Source organism: Episyrphus balteatus, chromosome 2 (assembly GCF_945859705.1).
Source record: "Episyrphus balteatus chromosome 2, idEpiBalt1.1, whole genome shotgun sequence".
In the NCBI taxonomy this organism is placed as follows: domain Eukaryota; kingdom Metazoa; phylum Arthropoda; class Insecta; order Diptera; family Syrphidae; genus Episyrphus; species Episyrphus balteatus.
This window is the reverse complement of record NC_079135.1, coordinates 16,778,177-16,804,609: the sequence shown is the minus strand read 5'-3', so window position 1 is coordinate 16,804,609 and position 26,433 is coordinate 16,778,177. Positions and strand designations below refer to the sequence as shown.

Here is a 26,433-nt window from a genome sequence, read left to right as displayed (position 1 = left end):
TTCTGACAGTTAGTATAGTTTTAGCGTGATGAGGTTTTCTAACGTTTATAGAGCTAATTGTTGTTGTTGGTTTGGTGGTGCCATTGACGTTTAATATTGGCAGTACAATATATAGCGGTATATGAGTGCACAGGCAACACATGTGAACCATATTATTCTGTCTGTTTTTTTATTAATAACTTTTTTTTTTGTTGATGTTCGTGTTTTAATCTAAATTACGCTAAAATCACATGCAACTTTATATTCACTTCAATTATTTAATTCTTGATTTTAAGCTTTTGATAAGGTTAGGATATAAAATAAAAAATATTAAATGAAGATAGTGAGAGTGAAGAGATATATAAGGGTTTAAAATAAAAAGAAGACATTTTTTTTATGTTATTTACTTTGAGGCTCTTGAAGGAGTATTAACAATTTTACTGTATTTTTTTTTTGTCTTGCCTTCCACAAGTGAATTATATTATTAGATAAAAGTACAAATAAAGTATATACAAAATGATGATCTTGACAACAGTCAACAGATTCTAGTGAGAGAATGGCTAATTAAAAATATCTATTTTAAACTTTATTTTCTTTTTTGTTTCCGAAAATCTGTGCAAATGTGTATTTGCGTGTGAAATTAATTTTTTTTGTATATTTAATTAATGCGCTTTCACACGTCACACTTAAGTGGTTTTTGTGTGAATCTATAAACTCTCAACAAAATTTAAAATCGATCTCATAATGTAGACAGATACCTACTACTTTATTATTCTAAGTTGAACTTTAAAAAAAAAATGAGTAAAAACTAAACTATTTTGAATGACAAATATTTATAACAAAGGTTTTTGCATTTTTCAATGAAATTTAATTAATTTGCGAAATAAACATCTGAATAATTGATTTTAATTTTATTAAAATATTCATTACCTATATTCTATGAAAATTGTATCAATGTGTCATTAGATGACAAATAACTATAAGTTGTAGGGTAACTGTTTTATGAGGCTTCTAGGACAATTTTGCAAGTTAACAGTCATGCTTAGGTGAGATTGTTTTCGTTTTTGTTAGGAGTACAGTTACAGACGTTTAACTAAAGTAACTATTTTGTATATTTCTTCTAATTTTGAATTTCAAATATATGTAGACTGCTGTAATGCTTTCCATAACAGAAGTAACCAAGGTACAAAATTGATACTTTGCAGGTAATGTAGTGTGATAAAAATTGGCGCGGCGTTTACGAATTCAGCAAACAATTCTGTTGAAAAGCTCATGAGTTCATGCTTTGTAGGTAAGGTAGTTTTTTTAAAGTTATAAACTGATGCGGCAGTTTAAAGAAATATCGCACATTCTGTTGTTATTGCAGGTAAGGCAGTGTTGCGACTTGAAGGCCATACAACAAAAAGGCAAGCTATGGTTTTTATTTTTTTAATACAATACAAGGATATTTGTTTATTGATAGGACCGAACTGTTTTTTTTTTAATTAAAAGCAAAAAATTACAAAGACAAAATTGTGAATAGTAAACACTTAAGTTTAGGATGATAAGTTGTGCACAATTTAATTTGGGAAGTGCCATTTAAGATTTAACTGTAAAAAATTGCACTACCTTACCATCTTTACACTCAAATAATTATTTTGAACTTGTGCCAAATATATAGATCAAAATAGGCTTAAAAATGAGTATTGAATTCATACAAATTTATATCCTTAAAAATAGCATTTCATTACCATCATTTAACTCCCTCATAAAAACAAAATACCTTTCACTGTTATATTAATGCAATACCACCTTAATCTAATGGTCACTTTAAGTCTATAGCAAGCTTTACCTGCGTACATAAATCCATCACAAATAAATTGCATTTAAAAGAAAGGAAGTGAGTTGTACTGCCCGATTGAGTGTCATTAATAATTTACATGTGAAGTGAAACGCATGTTCCACATAAAAATTAAAATTGCGTTTTGCAATTTACACACAGTTTCCTATATTAGGTTTTGATGGACGTCAAATGAATTTTAAGTTGAAAAAAGAGTGAATTTTAAAATTGACGCAAAGTGCATTTTCGCATTTGCATTGATAAATGTCTTGCATAGGTATATGTATGTGATAAGAATTTATACCGTTTAGATGAGCATTAATAAAAGAGTAAAAGTGGTTTAATAGAAAGTATAAGTTTTAAAATCACCTTTACTATTTACATATATCGATTGCAATGAATCGATAACGATAAGATAAATAATGGTTATTAAATAACTTAAAACAAATAGTATCTATGTCGGCAATGTAGTTCTATGGTTTAAGGTTCAAACCAAATAATTTCAATTTCGATATAAATATTTTTTGCATTTTTTACTTTGGCTTGAGGTTAAAAATTATTAAAATAATTTATAATTAAAAATACATATTTTAGAAAATATTCTCAGTTTTAAAACAATCCGGACAAAATCAAGACAAAATAAGCAAATCCGTTGCTCTTGATGTAAACAATCTCATTTGAAGTAAACAACCACCCTTACAAAAAAAAAAAAAAAAACAAAATTGATGCAAAGGCAAAGAAAAGAAGGAAGCAGACGTGCTAGTTTTTGTATCGAAATATCCAATTAATTTAAATTATTTGCTTACATAATGAGTAACTTAAGATTTTTGGCAATAACTCAGCTTTCAAAAAGTCGTTAAAAAAACTCATAAAACATTGTAAATTGTAAACAAAATTCTTAAAATACTACAAACAAAAATCTGAATAGTGTTTTGAAAATTTGTTTAAATTTTATAATTAAAGATGATTTAAAACTATTTGTAGATTTAAAACACCTACTTTAAATTCCTATATACAAACAAATTCTTCCACCAAGGGATACACGTAATAATAATTTATATTTTCCTGTCTTGTCTGGCTGGATTGCCTGATTGCTTTCTCGTATGATAAATTAAACAAGTTTTTTTTTTTTTATTGCACTTAAAAATAAAGCAGCATTACGCAAATAATGATAGGAAATCCAACCGTAGATCTGATTCGTGTGATAACTTTTATTCCATTCTGTAGATAAAAGATATAACCTTCAAAAAATTAAAAAAAAAAAAGCTTATTCTGTGAGGTAAGTGTTAGGTTTGGTCGTTGTTGGGGTGGTAAAGGTGATACAAAATAAGCTTTATATGATAAAAAATGAGAATAACTTGACTGTGTCATGGAAGAACTTTTTTTGAGTGTATTTTTCTCAGAGAGCTTTCACTCAAAGCTTACTCTCTTACAGTAGTGGCTGTATTTGATCAACTGAGTTTTAATTGATTTTATTTCAATGCATTTTTTTAACATTGATAGAATGAAATCAAATAAAAACAAAATCGAAAAAAAGTTTTTAGTAATATATTAAGTTGTAATAGACAAAATGCCTGCTACTTATAAAATAACTTAAACAGGACATTTTTATCGAGTTAAAAAAGCCATATAAAGGTTTGAAATTAAAATATAAAAAAATAGATTTCTCTTATTATTTTGAGTTATGTAATTTACTTCATTTTCAACCAAAATATAGAAAATTTTAACAACAAGCAATTCACTTTGAAAGATACTCAAAACAATTTTGTAGTGTTTGGCAATTATTAACAATGGAAAAACTGTTTTTCAGGCTAATTTTGCTCATCGGATAACGAAAATGACTTTCATTTGTTTTTATTTTTTAACGGGCGTTTTCAAGGCATGAGTGGAAAGCTGAAAACATGTTTTTTTTGTTAATATATACCTACTAGCGGAAATATCAACAACTATGTATCTATTAATAGTTTTTGAGATATGTATGTAATGTATATCATTATTTAACATCACACTATTTATCTTTGTCGGATGAATATTGAACAAGTAACATGCGATCCAAATTATAAAAAAATCAGATTGTGATGAGCAGTTGAAAAAAATATAAAGTGTTAAAATAAATAATAGTGTTAAAATAATATTTCAGAAAAATTTTTTAAACAAGTATTTCACAATTTTGAAACGTTTCTAAAATTTCTAAAATGTTTTTCAAAACATTCACGAATTTTAATTTGTTTCAACCCAAATTTAAAGTTTTTGAAATTCTTATCAACTTTGAAACATCTAAAAAAAAAAAGAATCAGTTTAGATACATTTTTAAACTTTGGTTGGGAAAATTGTATTTATTTTGTATGAACGTCTATGAAAGATCTCTAAAATATTTGATAAATGCTTTTTTTGTTTTCGATTAACGGGAATCTTTTTTTTTTTTGTTTCAGCACATAAATTCTCAAAAGAGGATATTCATTTATGTATGTGAAATGATATCAATAAGAAATGTTGTTTAAAAAATTTCTGAAAAGTTTTTCAAATGCTACTTTTCGAGTGATTTTATGAAAGATTTATTAAATTATAATGTTATCTTATTCAAAATATCAAATGCGACTTCAAAATGGTTTACAAAGACACAAAAAAAGAGTTTTCATAACAACGTAAATAATGTTGAAGATGATGGTCGGTCGAATTATGTTAGTATTGATTTAATTGGAGGGGATTCAAAACATACCTACTCCAAAATCATGTATCATATAAGTTTCATTAATTATACAGCAAAACATCTGCATACACAAAATCACTTGTGTCTTCCATTTCGGATGGAATTAAAGGTGCCTATTTTTTTACAATTACTACCAACCAACGATGCTTATTTCAAAATTTTTGTACAAAGTGCACAATTTGTTAAAAGAAAAGAAACTGTAAAAAATAAGTATATTACGTGAAAGAATAATTCCAAATTTCTGTCAATCACGATTTCCTCTTCTGCAACTTATTGTTAAAAAGCAATACACTAGCTCTCATGATTCATCTAACAAACTATCAAGCTTAAACCAAACAAAGTTCATGAGCTAGGTTTGTAAGGTATCTTATAGCTAACTACGCAGTTTGAAGGTGCGTCTTGTCTTGAATTGTTGTTAGTTAATAACAAAAAAAATGATTCATATTTCTTTATATACCTATGCTCTGAATCTGTAAAGTAGGTAGCTTTCTCATAAGCTGAACAATTCTAATGTGAATGTAGGTAGCTATATAATACTAGAAAATTAAAATGAACTCTTTGACCTCTAGAGGGCATTATTCCATGATCGTTTGGATTGAATTATCTAACTCCCTCTTCCACATAGAAATCAAAGCTTTAATTCTAACTTCATCATATCATCACTATACAAGCAATGTAAATAATTTCAGCTGTTAAGCTCAACGAATAGAATCAAAACAAAACAACTAACTACGTTATGGATGAGTGAATAGTAAGAGTTTTTTTTTTTTTAATTTAAAATAAAAATTGAAGTCCCCTTTTCTAAAATCTCGTTATAATGTAGTTATTCACAATAGAAACTATTCACCCGCATCATTTTGTTAAATAAAAATAAAAATTATTTAACAAAACAATTTAAATTGTTACATTATATTTGTTTTAAAACAATAAAAAAAAAAAAAAAATTAAAATGTTCATATAATAGACCGGGAAGTTACCCAATAAAAAAAAATGCTTTTTAAAAAAACAAGCCTTCACAAGCTAAACACTTTTTTTTTTATTTTTGTTTAAAGAGGAAGCTCACATTATTATCTTCTCTATTTTTCTTTCTATGTAAAATAAAAAAAAATTAGCTATATCCATCTGTCTATAATACAACTAGGCTCTCTGCGATATTTACATCGCATTTATTTCAGTAAATTAATTGGCGGGTCGCGGGCCATTAATAGAAACCTACTCGTTTGCAAAATAATACATATCTCCTCTTCTCAATCGCTTTTGATTGTCTGTTTTGTCTGTCGTCGTTAGCAATTGTCTTTTTTCGAAATGCAACGATAAAAGACAAAAAAAAAAATCTCATAAGAGGGGTCTTTTGCTTATGTCTCTTAACGACGACACACAGATCCACCGAAAAAAAAACAGACCTCCTCCGCTGTCCGGTGAGCCGGTCTCAATGCCTTAACTGGTTTCAATTGAATAATGGCAAGTAAAATGAATAACAATTAATTACGAGCGACAAGGGGTCACAGTAAAGCAATCATCACAGTTTTTTTTTTTTGTTTCATTTTTTTTAAAGAGGAACCGACAAAAATTCTCAGACATCAACTAATCAAGTCCAAGACCGGGCATTCCATAAATAATAATAAATAAATAAATCTTTTTTTTTTGTACTGCCACTTAATTCCTCAAATGTCATAATTAAATGACATTCCAAAAACTGACAAAGTGTAATAATACCTTTAAGTTTTGTATTTCACTCTATTTTTAGCACAAATTCCCGTTAGAAAAAAAGACTCAATCATTTATATTACTGTTATTTGAGAAGACCCCTATAAGTCATTCATCCTGAATTCCATTAAAAAGAACAAACAATTCAACCGAAAACGGTCTCAAATTTCGCACACCACAACGCCATATAGTAGAGAAACCGAAGAAGATAGAATTCGATTTCGAATTTCGAAAGAAAGACACTTTGTTCGTTTTTTTTTTGATCAGTGCAGCAGGGGATCACTCAAATAAAATTTATAAAAAAAAAAATTGAATCCGCCCAGGTGACCGGCTAACTTTTGGGTACAGTCTGTTAACCCAACACAAAGTGGGGAGGTCACAATAACCATCAAAAATGAAGTTTTAGCAAAACCGTTAAAAAGAACTAACCGGCTTTTAAGAATTGCAACTGCATTTAGATAATTCTTTTGTATAAAAAAGAAAAACTCACACACTAAGATAATATTGATAATAATTGTGATCAAACACTTTGAGATTTTAGTTCACAATTATAATTCACAGTAAAAAAAAAACTTTTGTCAGAAAAAATATGATATTTTATATTTAAGTAAAAAAATATTTAATTTTTATAAAAAAAAAAATATTTTAAGTTAGAAAAAATTCTTTTTTTTTTTAGAACGCTCACCTTTCGCAACCTTTGAATACAACGTTCAACGAAATAATGATCTCAAAATGTTCTTCGTGGTTCTTCGTATGGTTCACGTTGGATTTTTCATTCAAAATCCCCCACACACAATCTCATACCCATCTTTACACTCATACAAGTTTGAAAATTCTTATATACTACCGGTATTTTTATCATACCAACAACGACGATACACTCAAGATATAAGAAATATAATTTGAGTGTGTTGACGTAGGGTACAAAATAAGCTAAAAAAAAAGTTTCACTCAAATTATAGTCACTCTGAGTTGACACACATGGACACCCACACTCAATCTTCTTGGTATGAAAAATAAGAGCTTTTAGGATTAAAATGGATTCAAAATGGAAAACAGAGGGGGTTTGGTAGGAAATATAGTTACATACCTCCTCTTATGTTTTGTAGAGGTATTTGAAAATTTTGTTTTTTTTGTTTTTTTTTTTCCGTTATTTAACATGAAAAATATTTTTGTGTTTACTCTTTTTTGTTGTTGTTGTTTTTTGTGGAACAAAAGAATGAAGGCCATCAATTGGAACCAGAACCAGCATCAGGGAAAGAGCAACAGAAAAGAATAATTAAATATATGGAAGCTACTTTATCATTTACGTAGGTAACGTCGTATAGCTACTTGGTACCTAGGTACATGGATTTTTTTTTTTTTTTGAGGATTGTTTTTAATTGAAACGGGTTTGTGTGGAAAGAAAAATGTCATATAGGGGCTGTTTTTTGTTGTTGTTATATCTCGGAAATGCTTATTAGACTTGTCCAACATGTTTTAGGTAATAGAAAGACTGTTTCTATGGACTGACGTACATAGAAATAGAAACCCTCGTTTTAAACTCATGACTAGACTTTAAATTGATTATGTATTGTAGATGAATGATTTGACATAATTTTTGGGTGTACTCCTTGTAATAAGGAACTTTAATAGGTTGTACCTTAAAGGTTCCTACCCAGCGTTACCACTTCCAGAAAAAAAGTCGAAGTAGATTTGAAGAAAAAATGCAAGTAGATTGAGATTTGAGAAAAATCGAAGCAGATATCAAAATATCCTTTTTTATTAAAATCTATATAAACACCACGGTTGCCACTGGTGAAAAAAAATTCCTACCAAAATTACCCAAAAAACCTACCAAATTATACAAAAACCTACCAAATCTCGAAAAAATGAAGCAAAACGAAGAAAAAAAAATTAAAAATAATTCCAGAGAATAAAAATGAAGCAAAGCGAAGAAAAAAAGGTTTATTTCTAGTTTTTGATAAAAAAAAAAAAAAACATAAAGGGGATTTTCTGATAGTCTTCAGAAAATTTCGTTGATTTTATCATTTCAAAACTAAAAATTTGTATTTCAAAGATCTGAAGTTTTTTTTAAGCGGAGTGATTGAATGAAATTAAAAGTTGTAGTGAGCTCTCCTCCAAAATGAGTTTTGATACCACAAGGTTCATCGGTTAGATGCAAAATTTTGGTCAATTTCTGACGTTATCTGGATGAACTTTTAATTGAAGTTTTAAAGCTATAATATTTTTTCTTACTAATGCATTGAAATTGCAACTTTTAGAAACTGATTTTGTAATCTATAAGAAAGAAATTAAATAAATGTAATTGACTGACTTGAGAATAAAGCGTTTAATAGTCATTCTAAAAACTATAAAATAGTAAGTATTTTTAGGTGACTTAAAAAAACCTACCAAATCGAGTTTAAACCTACCAACCTACCAAAGCCGAAAAAACCTACCAAAATTGGTAGGATTCTACCAAAACGGCAACCTTGATTAAACACCCTCTGGAATTTTGTTATTTTTGCGATATTAATTTTTTGCCTACAAAATTCATTTATCAACCGAAGAAACTATTTTATTGGTCTTAGCCTTGAATGAAACCTCAAAAGACCCCAGATAGTCCCGAAACCCATGCGTTCCGAGCCTACCACAGTACAAAAACGAAAACTTTAAACGCAATTTTTCTCGAAACACGTTTTTTTCCACGCCGTCCAATGTAACTCAAAAACTAATAAAGCGCAAATTACGCGTTAACTCATTGGTCAATATAATTTTCACAATAAATACCTACATATGTGTTTTTGGTCTCTAATTTTTATTTAAGACTTCTTTTTGCGTATGAACCTATGAACGTATGTTAATGGAAAAAAATTTCTCTTTTGATTTATAAATAATTAAATGGGCCTGGAAATTGCAGGGCGCAAACTTGAGGCGTCAATGGCTGTAAAGCAGCCATTTTGTTTTTTTATTAGGTACTTCAAAAAAATTGTGTTAATACTTCATGATGTCAATAATATCATGTATTTTTCCAAAATTTAATAGGTAAATGCTTTCAGTTTTCCCAGATGGATTTTCCCTCTTAAAAAAATAATTCAATTAAATTTATTTTAATTAAATAAAAAAGTAAAAACAACTACAAACAAATATTTGAATTCTTTAAAACTCCATATTTTATGTAGGTATAAATATATTTCTATATCTACATTGTTTTAGAACAATTTTTAGTAAAAGATTATTTGTTTTTTTTTTACATGTTTCGATATTTTTGTGATGGTGCGAAGTAGTAGATTTATATTTTTTTTTGAAAAAAAAGAAGTAGGTAGATCTATTTCAATCGAAGTAAATTTTAAAAGCTTGTAATTTTTTATTTATATGGAATAATCATTAAAAACAAATTAAGATTCTAAATTTCACAGAAAAACTTCATATTGTCGGACTCTTAAACCCTACCTGAAACCATCATGGGCTTAGTTTCATTAAAAAAAAAAATTAAATCGTTTGCAAAACAAGTTACATAACTTCAATATTCGAAAGAAAGGAATATATTGTAGGTATGTAGAACCCTCTCCTAATAGGTTTTTATCGTGTTTTTATTCATTCTATTTATACATACCAAACAAAATAAAAAGAAGAAACCCGTACCTACTCAAAATAATTCACATTTATACATTTTAACAAAACCTATTGAGAATTGACAAAAAAAATAATGAAAGAAAAGCATTCACAATAAGTTATTGATACCAGCACTCCAGCAAGTAACAATAAACCAATATGTGGGTGGGTAAGGTAGTTTCATTTGAAAAAAAAAAAAAAATACCTAAACCTTTAACCATCAATTGTTCATGGAAAAATGTTTGTACGCACCAACATAATAACATACATTATACATAGGTATCAATAAACTTTTTTTTGTAGGTCATACATGTGATAGAAAATCTAGAAGGTGGGTATAAGTTAAAATATGTGTTACTTTGAAAATGATGACAAAAGGAAAGTGGTATGAAGTGAATGGTTGATTGACACGCGTGTTGATATTAAAATCTTCTTTCTCCCGTCCGCCGTCGCTAAAAATGTTACATAACTTTCCATTTACATAACAACGATTTTAAAGGCTTTTTGGTAAACATGTAGGATGAAAGTTGATTTGAGTTTTTTTTATTTTTTGAACATGAATTTGATTGAAAATTGTAGGCGCATAAGTAATAGACCGAGAGCCAGCGACCTAAAGTTTGCAGGTAATTGCTTAGTATTCACCCCTATGAAATATGTTTAAGGACATCCCCAGGCATGTTACTGCAAAAAAAAAAGTCTCGTGAGACGTGGCAAAAACGGTCTGCCAAGCACTTGAATGTGAAAAAAATTTTAAATTAAGAACTCGACCTTAAATCAAAAAAAAAAATATTTAAAGAGAACGGCAACACTTACAAAACTAAACGATACCTTTTTTTAAAGGTAAAAAGTTATACTACTTTTTGGTTTTTATATAAATGTTTTTTGATGAATAGTTTTTGAAACAAAAAATTTCAAACACAAAATTTTGAAAAAAAATTCAAAAAAAGTTCAAACAGTTTTTTTTTTTCATAAAATTTACCCAATCAAGTATTATTTTTTTTTGTTTTAATTTCTCTTATATATTTTGAGTCAAACACCGAAAACTAAAAGTCAAAATCTCTTTTACTTTTCGAGAAAACTGAAAATTACCAAACCTTCTATTTTTTCACCAACGCCAAAATTACGGCTATTAATTATGTCTTTCAGAAAGGAAGTAAGATGTTCACGGGTTTTATTGCAGGAATCGTTCAATGGGTTATAAAAAAGATAAAACCGCGGAGTGCTATTAAATGAGAGGGTGGGAACTGGAGATAGGGGTGCAAAAGCCCCCTTTTTGGTTTTTTCAATATATCTCGTAAACAAAGCATAATTTTGAGATATTGTTCTTAATAAATTTTGTAGAGAATAAAATTTCCTATAATAATAATGTTTTTTAAAAATTTATAAAAAAAATTTCCTTAACAAAACAGTCAAAACAAACAAAAAAAAATCAAACAAAATCAATTTTTTTAGTTTTTTTACTTTTTTGGTTGTGTCTCTTATTTGGGCTGCGATAGACATTAACATTGCTCTAATAAAACATAGAAGATTAAATTTTCTTTGAAATGCTGGTCTCATCAAATTTTTTCATTGAAAATTAACCAAAATATGGCCATTTGAACCTATCTTTTTTTCGCAGATTCAGTTTTTCTCAAGTAAAAAAGAAAAATTTGAGGGGAAAGTACTATAACTTAGCAACCAAGAATTGATAGCGGTTTTTTGTAGAAGGGTTAAATACAATCATTTTTTACTATGGGAGGGGGTGTCTATCTTCCCCCGTTTAGGCGGAAGGGGTTATTAAAAAAAAGAAAAATACTTAAAATCAAAAAAATTTATTAAAAAACAACGGTAACACTTACAGTTATGAACGATACTTTTTTCAAAAGCTAAAATTATACACTAAATTTAAATTTTTAAGTTAAGTTATTTAAACCGACTATTTCGAAATAAACGATTTCAAAGTCAAAATTTTAGAAAAAAAAAGTTTAAAAAACACGTTGATTACTATTTTAAGAATGACTTTGGATTTCAATACGAAGTTTATCCATAAAGTAAACAGCCTCAATTGATTTCTTATCAAAAACTGAAAATCATTATGTTCCTATGCCTTCTTGTTTTCCTTAAAAAATTAGAAAATGCAAAAACTACTTTCTTTACCAGGCTCATTCATTTATTTTGAAAACAATTGATTTAAATAACTTAACTTAAAAATTTAAATTTAGTGTATAATTTTAGCTTTTGAAAAAAGTATCGTTCATAACTGTAAGTGTTACCGTTGTTTTTTAATAAATTTTTTTGATTTTAAGTATTTTTCTTTTTTTTAATAACCCCTTCCGCCTAAACGGGGGAAGATAGACACCCCCTCCCATAGTAAAAAATGATTGTATTTAACCCTTCTACAAAAAACCGCTATCAATTCTTGGTTGCTAAGTTATAGTACTTTCCCCTCAAATTTTTCTTTTTTTCTTTTTTACTTGAGAAAAACTGAATCTGCGAAAAAAGATAGGTTCAAATGGCCATATTTTGGTTAATTTTCAATGAAAAAATTTGATGAGACCAGCATTTCAAAGAAAATTTAATCTTCTATGTTTTATTAGAGCAATGTTAATGTCTATCGCAGCCCAAATAAGAGACACAACCAAAAAAGTAAAAAAACTAAAAAAATTGATTTTGTTTGATTTTTTTTTGTTTGTTTTGACTGTTTTGTTAAGGAAATTTTTTTTATAAATTTTTAAAAAACATTATTATTATAGGAAATTTTATTCTCTACAAAATTTATTAAGAACAATATCTCAAAATTATGCTTTGTTTACGAGATATATTGAAAAAACCAAAAAGGGGGCTTTTGCACCCCTATCTCCAGTTCCCACCCTCTCATTTAATAGCACTCCGCGGTTTTATCTTTTTTATAACCCATTGAACGATTCCTGCAATAAAACCCGTGAACATCTTACTTCCTTTCTGAAAGACATAATTAATAGCCGTAATTTTGGCGTTGGTGAAAAAATAGAAGGTTTGGTAATTTTCAGTTTTCTCGAAAAGTAAAAGAGATTTTGACTTTTAGTTTTCGGTGTTTGACTCAAAATATATAAGAGAAATTAAAACAAAAAAAAATAATACTTGATTGGGTAAATTTTATGAAAAAAAAAAACTGTTTGAACTTTTTTTGAATTTTTTTTCAAAATTTTGTGTTTGAAATTTTTTGTTTCAAAAACTATTCATCAAAAAACATTTATATAAAAACCAAAAAGTAGTATAACTTTTTACCTTTAAAAAAAGGTATCGTTTAGTTTTGTAAGTGTTGCCGTTCTCTTTAAATATTTTTTTTTTTGATTTAAGGTCGAGTTCTTAATTTAAAATTTTTTTCACATTCAAGTGCTTGGCAGACCGTTTTTGCCACGTCTCACGAGACTTTTTTTTTTGCAGTAACATGCCTGGGGATGTCCTTAAACATATTTCATAGGGGTGAATACTAAGCAATTACCTGCAAACTTTAGGTCGCTGGCTCTTAGACTATAAGTACCAACATTTTTTAGCTGAATAAAACGGTGCCGATATAGCTTGTAAGTTGTAATGCCTTCATTTAAAAAGTTCCTTTAATTACACAATGTTACAAGCTACAGTTTTTTGAAGACCTTGCCCTGAAGCAAATAAAATGCACGACTGGACTCCCGACTAACAAATTTGCTCCTATAAAGCTTTACAGGTGTTAATGTTGCTCCTGTAAAGCTTTATAGAAGGGATATTGTTTGTTGGGCTGTTAGGTGTACCAAATTTGAAGAAAATCCATCCACACATACAGATGGACTTATACAGACGCACGGACGGATTTGCGAGACCCACTTTTTTGGAATTCTCCATCATCGTTATTTTGGTTTTGATTAAAACCTCAAATTTTTTTTTTCGACACGAAACCAATAGAGTAAGTAAAAAAATGATAGGCAAGAGTAATACACATTGTTAAAAAAATATCCTTATTGAGAAAAGTGACAATAGACGAACTATCAAGATCGGCTAGATAAAAAGCGGAGGAATAAGTGTCGGTAAGGATGTAGGGTAGAGAAAGGGAAGAGACCGATTTGGCCAACGCTTGACAACCAAAAAATAAATTATTTTTTAAATGCAAGTAAAGCTAGATTACCTGTGATATGAGTTATGACTTTTTGTGTGAATTTAAAATTTAACACACAAGTGCAATTAACAAATATAGTTACTTGTTTGTGATAACGCCACCTTTCACATCAAATTTAATATCTTATCGAAATTTATTATATAATCAAATGATTATAATTTCCTAGTACTTTTTGTACCTAATCTAAAATATTGAGCTAAAATTGAAAGCTCATCACCTTTTAAAAACCTTCAAAAAATTATTTAAATTATCATATTTCTGACGAAATATAACTGTTATTAAGGTAAATGTTATCGAAACTTATTTATAAAGAAAAAAAAAAAAAAAACTTAATTATTTTTATCAATAAAAGTGAAAATCAAAATGTCACGACAACAATAAATTGTGGTACCTAAATAATTATCATCACCTGTTATAAAAAAAATAAAGAATACATATAGGTCTTCCCATTCAATACAATAAGTTAATGCATTTTTCATGTGATTAAAAAAGAGATATCGAACTTTGTTATACAAATCGATAAAATCTAATCAACTTTTATTTACTTGCAATGAAACCTATTTTAAGGGCAACTTATATGGATTTCTATAAAATAATTTACCTAAATTCAATTGAAATCGGTTGAACAAAACCTATCTGAATATTTTAAAATTTGCTAACTTACAGTTATATTTCGTCCGAAGATCTGTTTCATTTTAAAATTTTCGAATATCGAATAATTTGAATCGAATTTCTCTCATTAAAATCTTCGAAAAGTATGAACATGAACAAGTACTTGCGACTTAGTTTTTTGCATTTATTTAGCATGTTCCATTGTATTGAGAATTCACAACTGTTTATCTATTAGGATTGTATTCTTTAAATTGTATATATCCCATGACAAAGTCAATTTATTTGTTTTGCCAAGTCCATTATGTTATGCAATTCACAAACACAAAGAAAAAAACTAAGTCTATAGAATTTTTTATAGAAAACAATCATCAGCAACTATATTATACCTTTTAGCCAGATGCCTGGCGGTAGCCTACAAAATCCTTGCAAGCTTTCAAGGTCAATTGCAAGTGAAACAAGAGCAATACAACAACAAAAAAACTACCCCACCCACTATTAATCGCGTATATTGTTACGCAATTCTGAACTGACGAACTGAGTGAAAAGATACACGACAACATGATGGCGTATCTATATGAAGTTATGTAATCGAACAGAACTTTTTGAGAACTCAGAGAACTCAGCTGGGGGAGAAATGCAAACTAAAAAATAAAATAAAAAAAAAAAAACATACAAACAAAAGCCCACAAACTGCCACTATCATCAGAATACAGTACGAGATTTCTTTAATGGCAAAAATATGTTTTTATTTTCCGTTCGTTTGGCACAAGGCCCAGAAATTAACGGTAGGAATTCTTATTATTTCTGGCACTTTAGAGAGAGATCTGTGAAATGAGTTGAAACGGCAATTTTTTTTTTTTTATTTTTTTGCTTTCTTCTCTAATTCTAAAGGAAGCGCAAATACTTGAGTTTCGTTGGTGTTTTTATTTATTTTTTGTTTTGTTATAAAAAAAAGAAAAAAATATAAGACGCCCGTTGTGACTTAGCTTAAGATTTTATATTATACCAGGACAGATAGATAGATAGAAAGATATCAACATAATAATAATAAATATCATTTTATCTTTCAGATGCTATTTACACAAACAAATTTAAGAAAGTGGTTGGGTTCTTTTTTTTGACATATACAATTTTTGCCTTCAGTTAGACAGGAAATTGTTTTCTCTTGTTATTGAGTTATACTTGCTGTTTTTTTTGTCTTATTGTTATGCAATTTGAATTGTTTTTTTTTTTTATTTTTTGCAAACAAAAATTTGAAAAAAAAAAATAAACTCCTTTCTTTGACTGTCGAGGGTTAGATGTAGATATAAGCAAAACGAAAGGATTTTTTGTATTGAAAGATCTTTTGAAGGAACCGGATGTTTAAAAAGGTTGTGACAACAAAAAATATTTAGATATGTATGTACTATATTGTTACCATTAATTTATTTCATTTTTGTATTAGAACTGAAACAGCACTTTTTTCATTTCATTTTCAAGTTATCTATTTTAATGATTATGATATGGTTTTCTAGTTAACAAAACTTATCAGTCTCTAGATTAAACGAAAAGCAGCTGTGTTTTTTAGTGAAACAATAAATGACATATATAGGAACGAATTAAGAAATCAATCAATCAATCTGTATTATTTTTCAATTTTAAAAAGAAACGCTTTCCTTTGGAGGTGGTTATCTAGTATAGTACCTTTACCTACTCATAAGTACTCTACTAACTATAAAGTAACGGGACTAATGTAAGAAAGAAATATGTGCTCGTATGCATTTTAAATACCTATTTAAAACATATATGTACTTGTGATTGCCACCAGGGCCAAAGTTGCAATTTACATTATTTGAACGTTGTCCACGTACACTGTGGCGTATACGTGTTCCCTGTTATGAAACTGAATTAAAAAAAAGGAAATACTTTATACGAGTAAAACGAGAAATACCGTAACATTTTTATTATTTTTACAGCCTTATGGCCCGAGAAAGATGGTAAATCTGGGACTGTGTTGGTCAGAAAAATTAGTTCATGAATTTGGATTATTGGGTATCACCCTTTATAGTAGGTTTAAAGTTCGTCTCCTTCAGACTATACTAGAAGAGCGTCTTAATGTACATGTAGTTCCAAAAAATAGCACTTATGTAACTCTTTCTGTTTTTTTGGTCGTTTTGTCACGCATTTTTTTTGTTTTTTTTTTTGCTCTAAGGTATGTACCTTACCTCACCAAAAACTATAAAGTTTAAATCAAATCGCCTAACTGGTTTCGTTTTGTTTCAAGATTACAATATTGCGCAAAGACGTTATTCATCGTTGTTTCTAAAATATCGTTTTAAAATTGACAGGCAATTCACAATGCTGAGGTTTTTTATTATACTAAGAGCCAATTTTGTAATTACCCAGATAAACCATAGTTAGGGCTTATTCCTACCAATAACAATACCAATCTCTCTTTGGGATACGAACACAGACTAGCCACAATAAGGAGTAACCACTTGGTCACATCCGCTAATAAGGTTATTGAAAGCATATAACGTCTGACTACCGAAAACAATATATTTATAACGCTTGAGAAATTATATATGTACATGAATATTGTATAATTATGTTTTAAGCCTAGAAGCTTTTAAGTTCCGGATATTCAGATTAAACTAGGAATACTTGTTTAAAATCGGTTTAAGACAGTTTTAAATAGTTTCGAAGGTTTAATTCTTTGGCGCCGGGTACAAAGGTGTTAAGTCAGAAAATGTAGTTTTGAGGAAAATGAAACTTTTGTTTGTAAATCTGAATATTATTATTTTTAAAAACTAATGATGCAGAAACATCATTTATAAGATCTATTTTAATATTCATATGCTGTTGACCAGAAAATGACCGTTTTTAGAAAAAAATTTCTGTTGACTTAACACTTTAGAGCCATTTAGTCTTCAAAAATAAACTTGGTCCAAAGGTGTTAAGTCAAGAAAAATCTTTGTTTACATTGATAACAAGGTTTAATTTATAAAAGAAAGTTGGAAATATTAATGTGATTAATTACCAAATGTGAAAATTCTTTTTGAAATAATATAATACCGTAGAAAAATCGCTTTTCGTTTTTTTTTTCTTCCTCTTGACTTAATTCTTTAGGGTCAAAGTCCAATAAAAATCCGAGAATCGATTTTTTTGACTTACCTAACCCCTTTGTACCCGGCATCAAAGAATTGTCTTTACAAAGTTATCCAGTGAAAGAAAAGAGTTAGTTGAACAATGCTCAACGAACTTTGTTCGTCAAACAATTTAACAAAAAATCGTTCTGTATCAATTCAAGAATCTCTTGCATCCGTGTTTAAGTAAACAAAATTTGACAAGGTATTTTTTAACCATTAAACAACGATTTCACCATCAACACATCAAATATTGCTTAATTTTAACACAATTACGTCAAAATATACAATCTGGTTGTTTGTTGTCTTGTTGTTTATAACTTAATTGCCAATAAAATGTTTTTTTCTTAGCAAAAAAAAAAAAAATCTAACAAATAACAATCTCGTAAATAAACCAAATTAATGGTGATTATTAAAATTAAATTACCCAATTTAAAATGGACATAATATAATTTCCACCATCATCGAACATTAGGGAACATTGAATTTAAAAAAAAATCATTTATATGTGTTTTTGATACCCCACTTTTGCCAGCTATATAATATCGAGCCGGTTGGTCTTTCAAGTATTTGAAACATATTGTGGCATTTTGCCAAATAATTTTAAGCTTTGAACTTAATTTAGATAGTCCGGTCTTTGCAAAACAACCAAAAGATCCACCCAGCTAACTATCTAGTCAGCACAGCGCAGCAACGTCAGGCCACTTGTTTGTATTCCTTGGCTACTGATCAATTTATATGAATCCGTTTTTAATTTGTTTATTTTTTATTTAATCTTCAGACCAAAATGCAGTAAATTTTGCATCAGTTGACAAGGACTGTATTTTCAAGTTAGCCATACGAAAAGAATAATTAGCTGACAAGATTATGTATATACTGAGAATTGCTTGTGGCTGTGCGGGAGACCGTTGAAAATTACTGGATCCAAATATAAACTCAACGGAGGAGATTTGATCTGTTCAGTATGTGGTTGAAAAAATATATATGTAGATATTTATATTTGTATGCATTTACTTTTGTTTTCAAAATATCACCACATGAAACATCCCTAGGAAAAGTTTTTGTTTTTTTTTTCAAAAATTCTTTTCGAACGGAAAGTCACTCGAAAAATAATATTTTCACTGACGTAGGTTACTCGTGTTTGTAGAAAATGCTCATGAGTGCTTATTTATTTATATCGTTAAATTTTCATCTGCTTAGTTAGACAAGATGTCGCTTAAGAAAAACATAAATCAAATCCATCAATATATATAAAAATCCTTGAATGAAAAACAAAACTATTAACACTTATGTAGCACGTTTTTGTAACATCCGCCCTCTGTTTAGTTCAGGTTCAATGCTATATAGACTTTTAATGTTATTATTGACATTGAACGCTAGTAACATAGTTCAAACTAATTATTTTTCAAAATATAAAAATAGATGAGCTTTCTAGGGGGCCAATCTTCATTTTTACTTTGTTTTTTTTGATTTTGACTTTCAAACGCAAAAACATATGATCAAAAGAAAAAAATTGGAAGGCGGACATTTTTCGATTTAAAATATTCAGTTTGTTGCCAAATTATGATGTTTTGGCAAGAGAACAATATAATTTTGGCTTCTATTTCATATTTATTATTATGAATGAGGTAAAATATTTTGTTATCATTTTAGAATTTTTTTTTCAAAATTTGTTCTAGAAGTTTCTGTTTGATTTCAATTGCAAACACAAGCAGGTAGTGGTTTTAAATTTAGAAAAATTTTTATTGAATTTCGAATATTTCAGAACTAAAAAAGTGACAGAATTGATAAGTTTTGACATTTTGTCCTTAACTAATTTTTAAAACTTTATTATGTGGTAGATATGTACATAACGTGTATACTATATATACATAGGTGCTCGAAGTTCTGTCGAACAAAGTGAATTAAGGTAATTCAATTTATTATAAAAAAGGACAATTACAAAGCATCCCAACTATGTTAAGGATTTTAGACTTGAGATTAGAATATTTAAAGGTTGGGAGTAATAAATAGCTAAGCTGTTGATGACAGCATGAAAAGCATTAAAATTCACAATTCTTAACCAGATTCTATCACCCTTCATTTTTAAGTCAATTTATTTCTATTGATCGTAAAAAACATGCACGATTCGATCGCTTTACTTGCTCATATAGGTACTCGAAGTTGCTTAGAATGATAAAGCTTCTTATAGCAATAACAACAATTTTAATTTATTTTCATCATTAATTTTAAAACAAATGTAAAAAGAATTAAAAGTGAGTACAAATAAATTATCTCATTAGATTATTTGTCTACGAAAGAACTTTTATGTTTTTTTACTTGCGATATAGGTACTATATATCAAGTTATGCATTCGTACAAAAAAAAAAGTTGAGATAACATTTTTCCATGACATTACGATGATAGACAATGCCAAAAAAGTGGGTCCCGGGAGTCCGTCTGTCCGTCTGTCTGTCAGTCTGTCTGTCTGTCTGTCTGTATAAGGAACTAGAGCCTAAACGGATGGACCGAGTGACTCCAAACTTGCTATGTAGTAGTTTTTGGAGACTCTCCAGAGGGGTTTTTGGAATTAATTTTTTCGGACCAAAAATAACGGTAGGTACCTGTCATACAAAAATTTCGGAAAAGTTTAATTTCACGAAAACGGCTCCAACGATTTTGTTAAAAAAATTCAAATGTTAGTTTTTAAACAATGTCTATCTTTTGAAGAAAAAAATTTTTTTTGAAAATCGTTATTAACGGTACCTGCCATAGGACCGCTTTTTTCAAATCGGATTTTCTACAAAACTACTTATTGTATTTCAACGAAATTTTTTATACAAAAGCATTTATATAATTTAAATATAAGTCAAAAATAAAATTTTTAAAAAAATAATTTTTGGATTTTTAAAAAAATTAAAAAAATTTTTTTTTGAAAAATCAAATTTTCGAAAACGGGACATTTAATTTTTTTGTAATTTTGTTTTTAGATGTTGATTAGTTATTTCTACAAAATGGCATACCAGTTTTATTTTTAAACTTTTTTTCCAAAAAATTATTTATAAAAAATTAGTTTTTTAAAAAACGGCTCTAACGATTTTGAAATTTTTTTTTCTAAAAATGCACCTTAATATATCAAATAAAACTGCATACTTGTTTTGTGGGGCGATTTAATTTCAGATATTGTTTTATTTTTTTGAAAAATAAATTTTATTTTATTTTTGTTTTTTTTTTTTGTTTTTATGTACCTACATTTCCCAAGTTTCTATATAAAAAGTCTTAAAAATTTAAGCAACTTCAACTCTAAGAGCAAGTTCGTGCGACCCAGTCGTGCATTTTATTTTTATGAAAATCGGGACATTTTTCAAAAAAATATGGAATGTCATTCTTAAAAAAAATATATATCGAAATAGGTACCTACATATGTATTTAAAAAAAAATTCAAAAACAATTGAAAATTTTAATATTGCAACTGCAACCCCTTCGGTACAAAAGTTTTCGTTAAAATCAATATTGTCTTTAACCCCTTGTAGCCCCATGTGACATATCTGTTACAAACCAAAAAAGATCCCACAAAAGTAGAAACTATGACTTGGGTTTTTTGTCTCCAACTTGTATAATACTCTTTATTTGTTTTAATAAAATATAATAAACAGTTACAGAATTATTTTTATATAAATATTTATTTTTTTTTAAGTTTTAATTTTAAAAATTTACAACTTTTTATATTTTTTTGTGACGACGACGCGTTTGGGAGCTGCTACTCCATCTTCAGAAAAATATAAAAAGTTGTAAATTTTTAAAATTAAAACTTAAAAAAAATAAATGTTTATATAAAAATAATTCTGTAACTGTTTATTATATATTTTATTAAGTGTAGAAACTATATTTTTTTTCTTTTGAAGCTTACCTATAACATATAATTTTTAAATATTGCTTTAACGAAATAGTACCTACACCATATTTCTAAATGGAAAAAACGACGAAAATCATAAAAAAATATTTTTTCTGCATAAACTTACTAAATACCTATTAGATAGTTTTTTGTTTGAATTGTTGCATTCATATACAAAAATAAATAATTTAAACTTAATTTTTTACTCCGTAAATTTCGAAATAACTATAAGTAAATAATGAAGATATTAAATTTGGTCCTATGCCAGGGTCCATTAATAAAGGTATTAAACATATAGTAAAGTAGGACCTTATTTGTTTAAGCTTCAATAAATTTGTTAAAGTCGTTTTTGAGAAAAAAAAACAAGCATTTCTATTTTCATTATATCGTCGCTGTAGTTCTAATACCTCGTAACCCAGAAAAAGGCGATTTTGGACTAATGATGCTATTATATTATTGAAAAAATCCGGATGTAATAGAAAAGACCCTGTTTGCCTAACATCGATATTGTCAGAGCTTCGCTTAGTCAAAACCAAATAATTTTTATTGATTCTCATACATTTCATACTTAGTTTTTTGCCTTTCCTGAAAAATAGACTTTTCTGGGTTACGAGGTATTAGAACTACAACCGATATGGCAGCTATAGTTATTTTTGGTCCTAAAAAAAAATCGCTTCAGTAGTTTAGGCTGCTGTTCAAAACAGATACAGACTGACAAACTGAGTGACAGCCAGACATATAGAATTTTGGGACTCACTTTTTTGGCATTCTCTATCATCATCAGCATAGGTCAATGGCGTCAAACTTCTAAAAATTCGGGTTGTCCCAGTTTTGGCATAAAAGATGCAATCAACTTTGTATACAATGTTGTAAAGCTAAAATTTTTTTAAAAAAATCAGGTAAAATTTCTCTAAATCTAAGATAAATTAGTGTCTTCTTTTGCAGTTCAAATTACTTTTGGTTCAAGCCATTAAGAACTACGCTAAGTTTTTGGTTGCAATTAGTAAAAAATTCAAGGTCACTATAAACTTCCACAAAAATCACTTTGCAGCCAAAATTTCATCGAAATCAGAAGACCAGTTTTTGATTTATTATGAATAGCTCAAACATGTTACATATATGTTTTAAGTTCAAAATCAAATACCTATTCATAAAAATAAATAAAAAAATCTTTTCTGAAAAATAACACTGGTTAACAAGGGTTCTGTTGCCGAAACAAAAATATACTTTTCTAAAGGTTTTCGGTGTGCTGAGTCCGAACCCGAAATCAGAAAAAATTGATCAGCTCCCGTTTTTGAAATATTACCGTTAGAAAATGCAAAAAAACGTTTTTTTGAATACTTCGGACCTTATTTTTTAATATAAGGAAAATTGTTAGAAGATATTTAGTAACGGTTTCTAAAAACTACTTTAGTAACGGTTTCTAAAAACTATTTTCCTTCTTTCAAGAACTTTTTAAATCTTTCCGATATCTTTGTTATTGCCCGAGATATCTTAAAATGAAGTAAGTGGCATTGGCTTCATATATCATAAGGGAGATAATGACGTTACAAAATTTATGAAATATGCAAACAACTGAGGATATCTCGGGAAGTTAAAAAGATATCGGAAAGATTTAAACAGATTTAAAAAGGTGGAAAATAGGTCTTATAAAAACCGTTACTAAATATGCTCAAACAATTTACCTTATATAAAAAAATAAGGCCCGAAGTACTGCATTTTCTAACGGTAATATTGACTACGGATTCGAGTTCAGCACACTGAAAACCTTCAGAAAAGTATTTTTTTGTTCCGGCAACAAAAAAAAAGTTTAATTTTGTTAACCAGTGTAATAGATATTTGCTAAGTTTTAAGCATATCCGAACACCGTTTTTATGATCTATCAACATGACTTCATACGTCAACCGCAAAAATCTGGTAAACCAAAAGTTTGTTAAAAGCTATATCTGATAAAATGTTTAGAAAAAAAACATTTTCCTTTCCACCAAGTTTTTCTTTTTCTTGTTTCTTACTAAAATTGTTTTTATTTTGTTAACTGTTAATTATTTTATTAAATTTTATTTTATATCAACTTTTAATTTCCATCTCATTATTTCATTTTTAAATAAACATATGAGATGTGAAAAAGTTGATACCTATCTAACTTCCCAACAATTTCCTGCTGACATTTGACGCGACTGAAACTGAAAATGTGGAAATTATTTTTGTACCTAAAAAAAAAAAAAAAAGTCAAGAAAATAGAATTAAATTGAAATAAAATGCTCTGATGTGGCAGCATCCACAATATGCTACCGTGCATCACCGAGGGCAAAAATCACACGTCGTTGTCGTCTGAGAATATTTAAATTTAGATCTTTTGAACGTTTTACGTTGCCGCGGAGGTTTATTGAACCCCAACCGCATGTTGCATATGTAAAAAACTCGTATAGTTTTTATTTAAAGAGCCTACCTACATGTAAATGTTGCCCCATCGATTTCTGAGAAGTAAAATACATAGTACGAAAAAAAAAACAAAAACAAAAAAAAAACTGTCCCTGGCAGCGAAAGTGGAAAGACAAAGAATAATGCAATATTTTCTGGCAAGCACCTCCACATGAAGGTAATGAAGCACGCTAATCTATTGCTGGCTTGGCAAAGATGAATCAAAAAATAAGTAAATAAAAAAAAAAAAAAATTACAAAAATAATTTTTTTCAAAATAAAAGATACATAAAACGTATTCAAATTAAAATTCTTCGGTGATTCAAATCAATCTTAAATTCGTTGTCATTTCTTTTTTTTTCATGCAAATTTTTGCAATTTTTGAATTTTTAAATTAAAGCGAAGCAGTTTTAGCAAACGTTCTATTTTATCTCTTAAGCCTTTTTAGTTTAATTTTCCATACCTTAAAGTCATAGTTTTTGTTTGTGTGAATGTTGGAGGAGCCTGTCCTTCACCCTCAAGGAATGAACTTGTAGCCTCTTTAATATTTGCTTTAGGTTTGCTTTCGCCGTTTTCGAGATTCTTTGATGCTCCGAAAATTTTTCTATCCATACTTTCAGCTGATGAGATCTTTGGTGTGACATTTTTAATAGGCTCCGCAGTTGGAGGAGCTGATGGTGATTCAGCTTTAGGTTTTGGTGGATCGGGTTTTGGAGCAGGCTTTGGTGGTGGCGTTGGCTTGGCTTCTGGTTGCACAACTGGTGCTGGTTTGGCTGGTTCTGGTGTCTTTGGTGTAGGCACTTTAATGGGTTCTGGCTTTTGTTCAATAGCTCTGTCGGTTGCTATTTTATTGCTCTTGAATATATCGAAAATTGACGTCCAACCAAGACGTTTTCTAAACAATAATGAAATTAAAAAATAAAAAATAAAATGAAATTAAGATAAAATAAAAATCATATAAATTAAAAATGTAATTGAAAAAAAGTTATAAAATAAAATATAAATTGAAGGTTATTATTTGTTAAATACACACAAACTTAAAAGATTTTAATGTTTATATAAATGATATCCAATACCAAGGCTGAGAACAGAGAGATGAAAAAAAAAAAAACAAATTTACAAAACTACTGATGCATGTCTGGCCGTACCCTGAAATTCATGCCCATCCATCAAACTAATTACAATTTTCGTTTTATTTATAGATTTGTGGGATTTGCGAAATTTAATTTAAATTAGGTATGCATACAATATTGCAAACCTTTATATTTATAATGATGTACTAATACATATACATAAAAAGTTCAAACAAAAAGTTCCCTTTGAGATAATGCATGTTTGAATTTAATTTTTTTTCTTGTAGTTTTTGGCAAGAAGATTGGGTGGGGCTTTACTGTGTAATGTCTACCATAATATAAAAATTTAAAAAATCTTGAAGTAGGTACTTACTTATACAAAACACATTAGGTACATACATTACATACCTAAAATAGATTATTTGTTTTTTTTTGGTAAAAATGGTAAATATTACCTACAATAAAAAAAACAATGGAACTCGAATATCGTTTCAAACAAAATTTTATTGATAGGTTTTCGAGATATGATTTTTTAAAGTTTTTAAAGGTTTATTTTTTGCATAAAATAAAGGGTTATATGCACTTGAAAAAGTTAAAAATTTTTTTTAGATCAGGTTAAAAGCTTTAGGCTAAAACTTCTGAAACTTTTTATAAAGAAACTTGGAAAATATATATATAAAAAAAAATTACAAATCGTAAAATTTGCTCTTCAATTAAAAAAAAAACATAATCTTAGATTAATTTGAGTTTCAAAAATATGCAGTTTGATTTCTTTTATTAGGATTGATTTGAAAAAAAAAAAAAAAAAATCAAAACCGTTTAAGTTGTTTTATAGTAAAATTGGTGTACTATTTTGTAGAAATTATCAATGAACACCTAAAACCAAAACTTTCGAAAAATTGATTTTTCATAAAAAAAATCAATTTTTCTTAAACCAAAAAATGTACTTTATGAAAATTTTGATTTTAGTTTAATTTAAAGCAATTAAAATACTCTTGCATAAGAAAATTCGTTAAAATTGAACCAGTCGTCTGGGAAATACCGTTAATAACGATTTTTGATAGTAAAATTCTTCATTAAAAGAAAGATCTTGTCTGAAAACTAATAGATACATGAATTTTTTGACCGTCATCTTAGAACACGTTTTTTGAGAAAATCAAACTTTTTGAAAATTGGTTATACTACCGTTATTTTTGGTCGAAAAAACGTATTCCAATAACAACAGTAGAATAATCTAAAAAACACTACAATTTGAAGTGGACGGACCCACCTGTCTTGCTCCTTATTCACACAAACATCCTGACAATTCGACTGTATTTCTTTTTATGATTGTTACCTCAGAAGTATCGACTGGGTGAATCAATTGTGCTCCTTATGAGAAAACCATATGGTTTCGATCCATAGAA

General features: G+C 28.3%; 1 protein-coding gene across 2 annotated transcripts in view; it reads right to left on the bottom strand.

The window, feature by feature from the left end:
• LOC129912691 (arginine kinase 1) overlaps positions 1–26,433 on the bottom strand; it is a 46,374-nt gene that overhangs the window by 11,680 nt on the left and 8,261 nt on the right. Inside the window, exon 3 of one of the 2 annotated variants that reach the window (XM_055991048.1) lies at positions 24,418–24,849. The exons of the other annotated variant lie outside the window; for it this stretch is intronic. Within the exon in view, the coding sequence (XP_055847023.1) occupies positions 24,418–24,849 (432 nt within the window). The remainder of the gene's footprint in view (positions 1–24,417; positions 24,850–26,433) is intronic. 2 annotated transcript variants of the gene reach the window in all.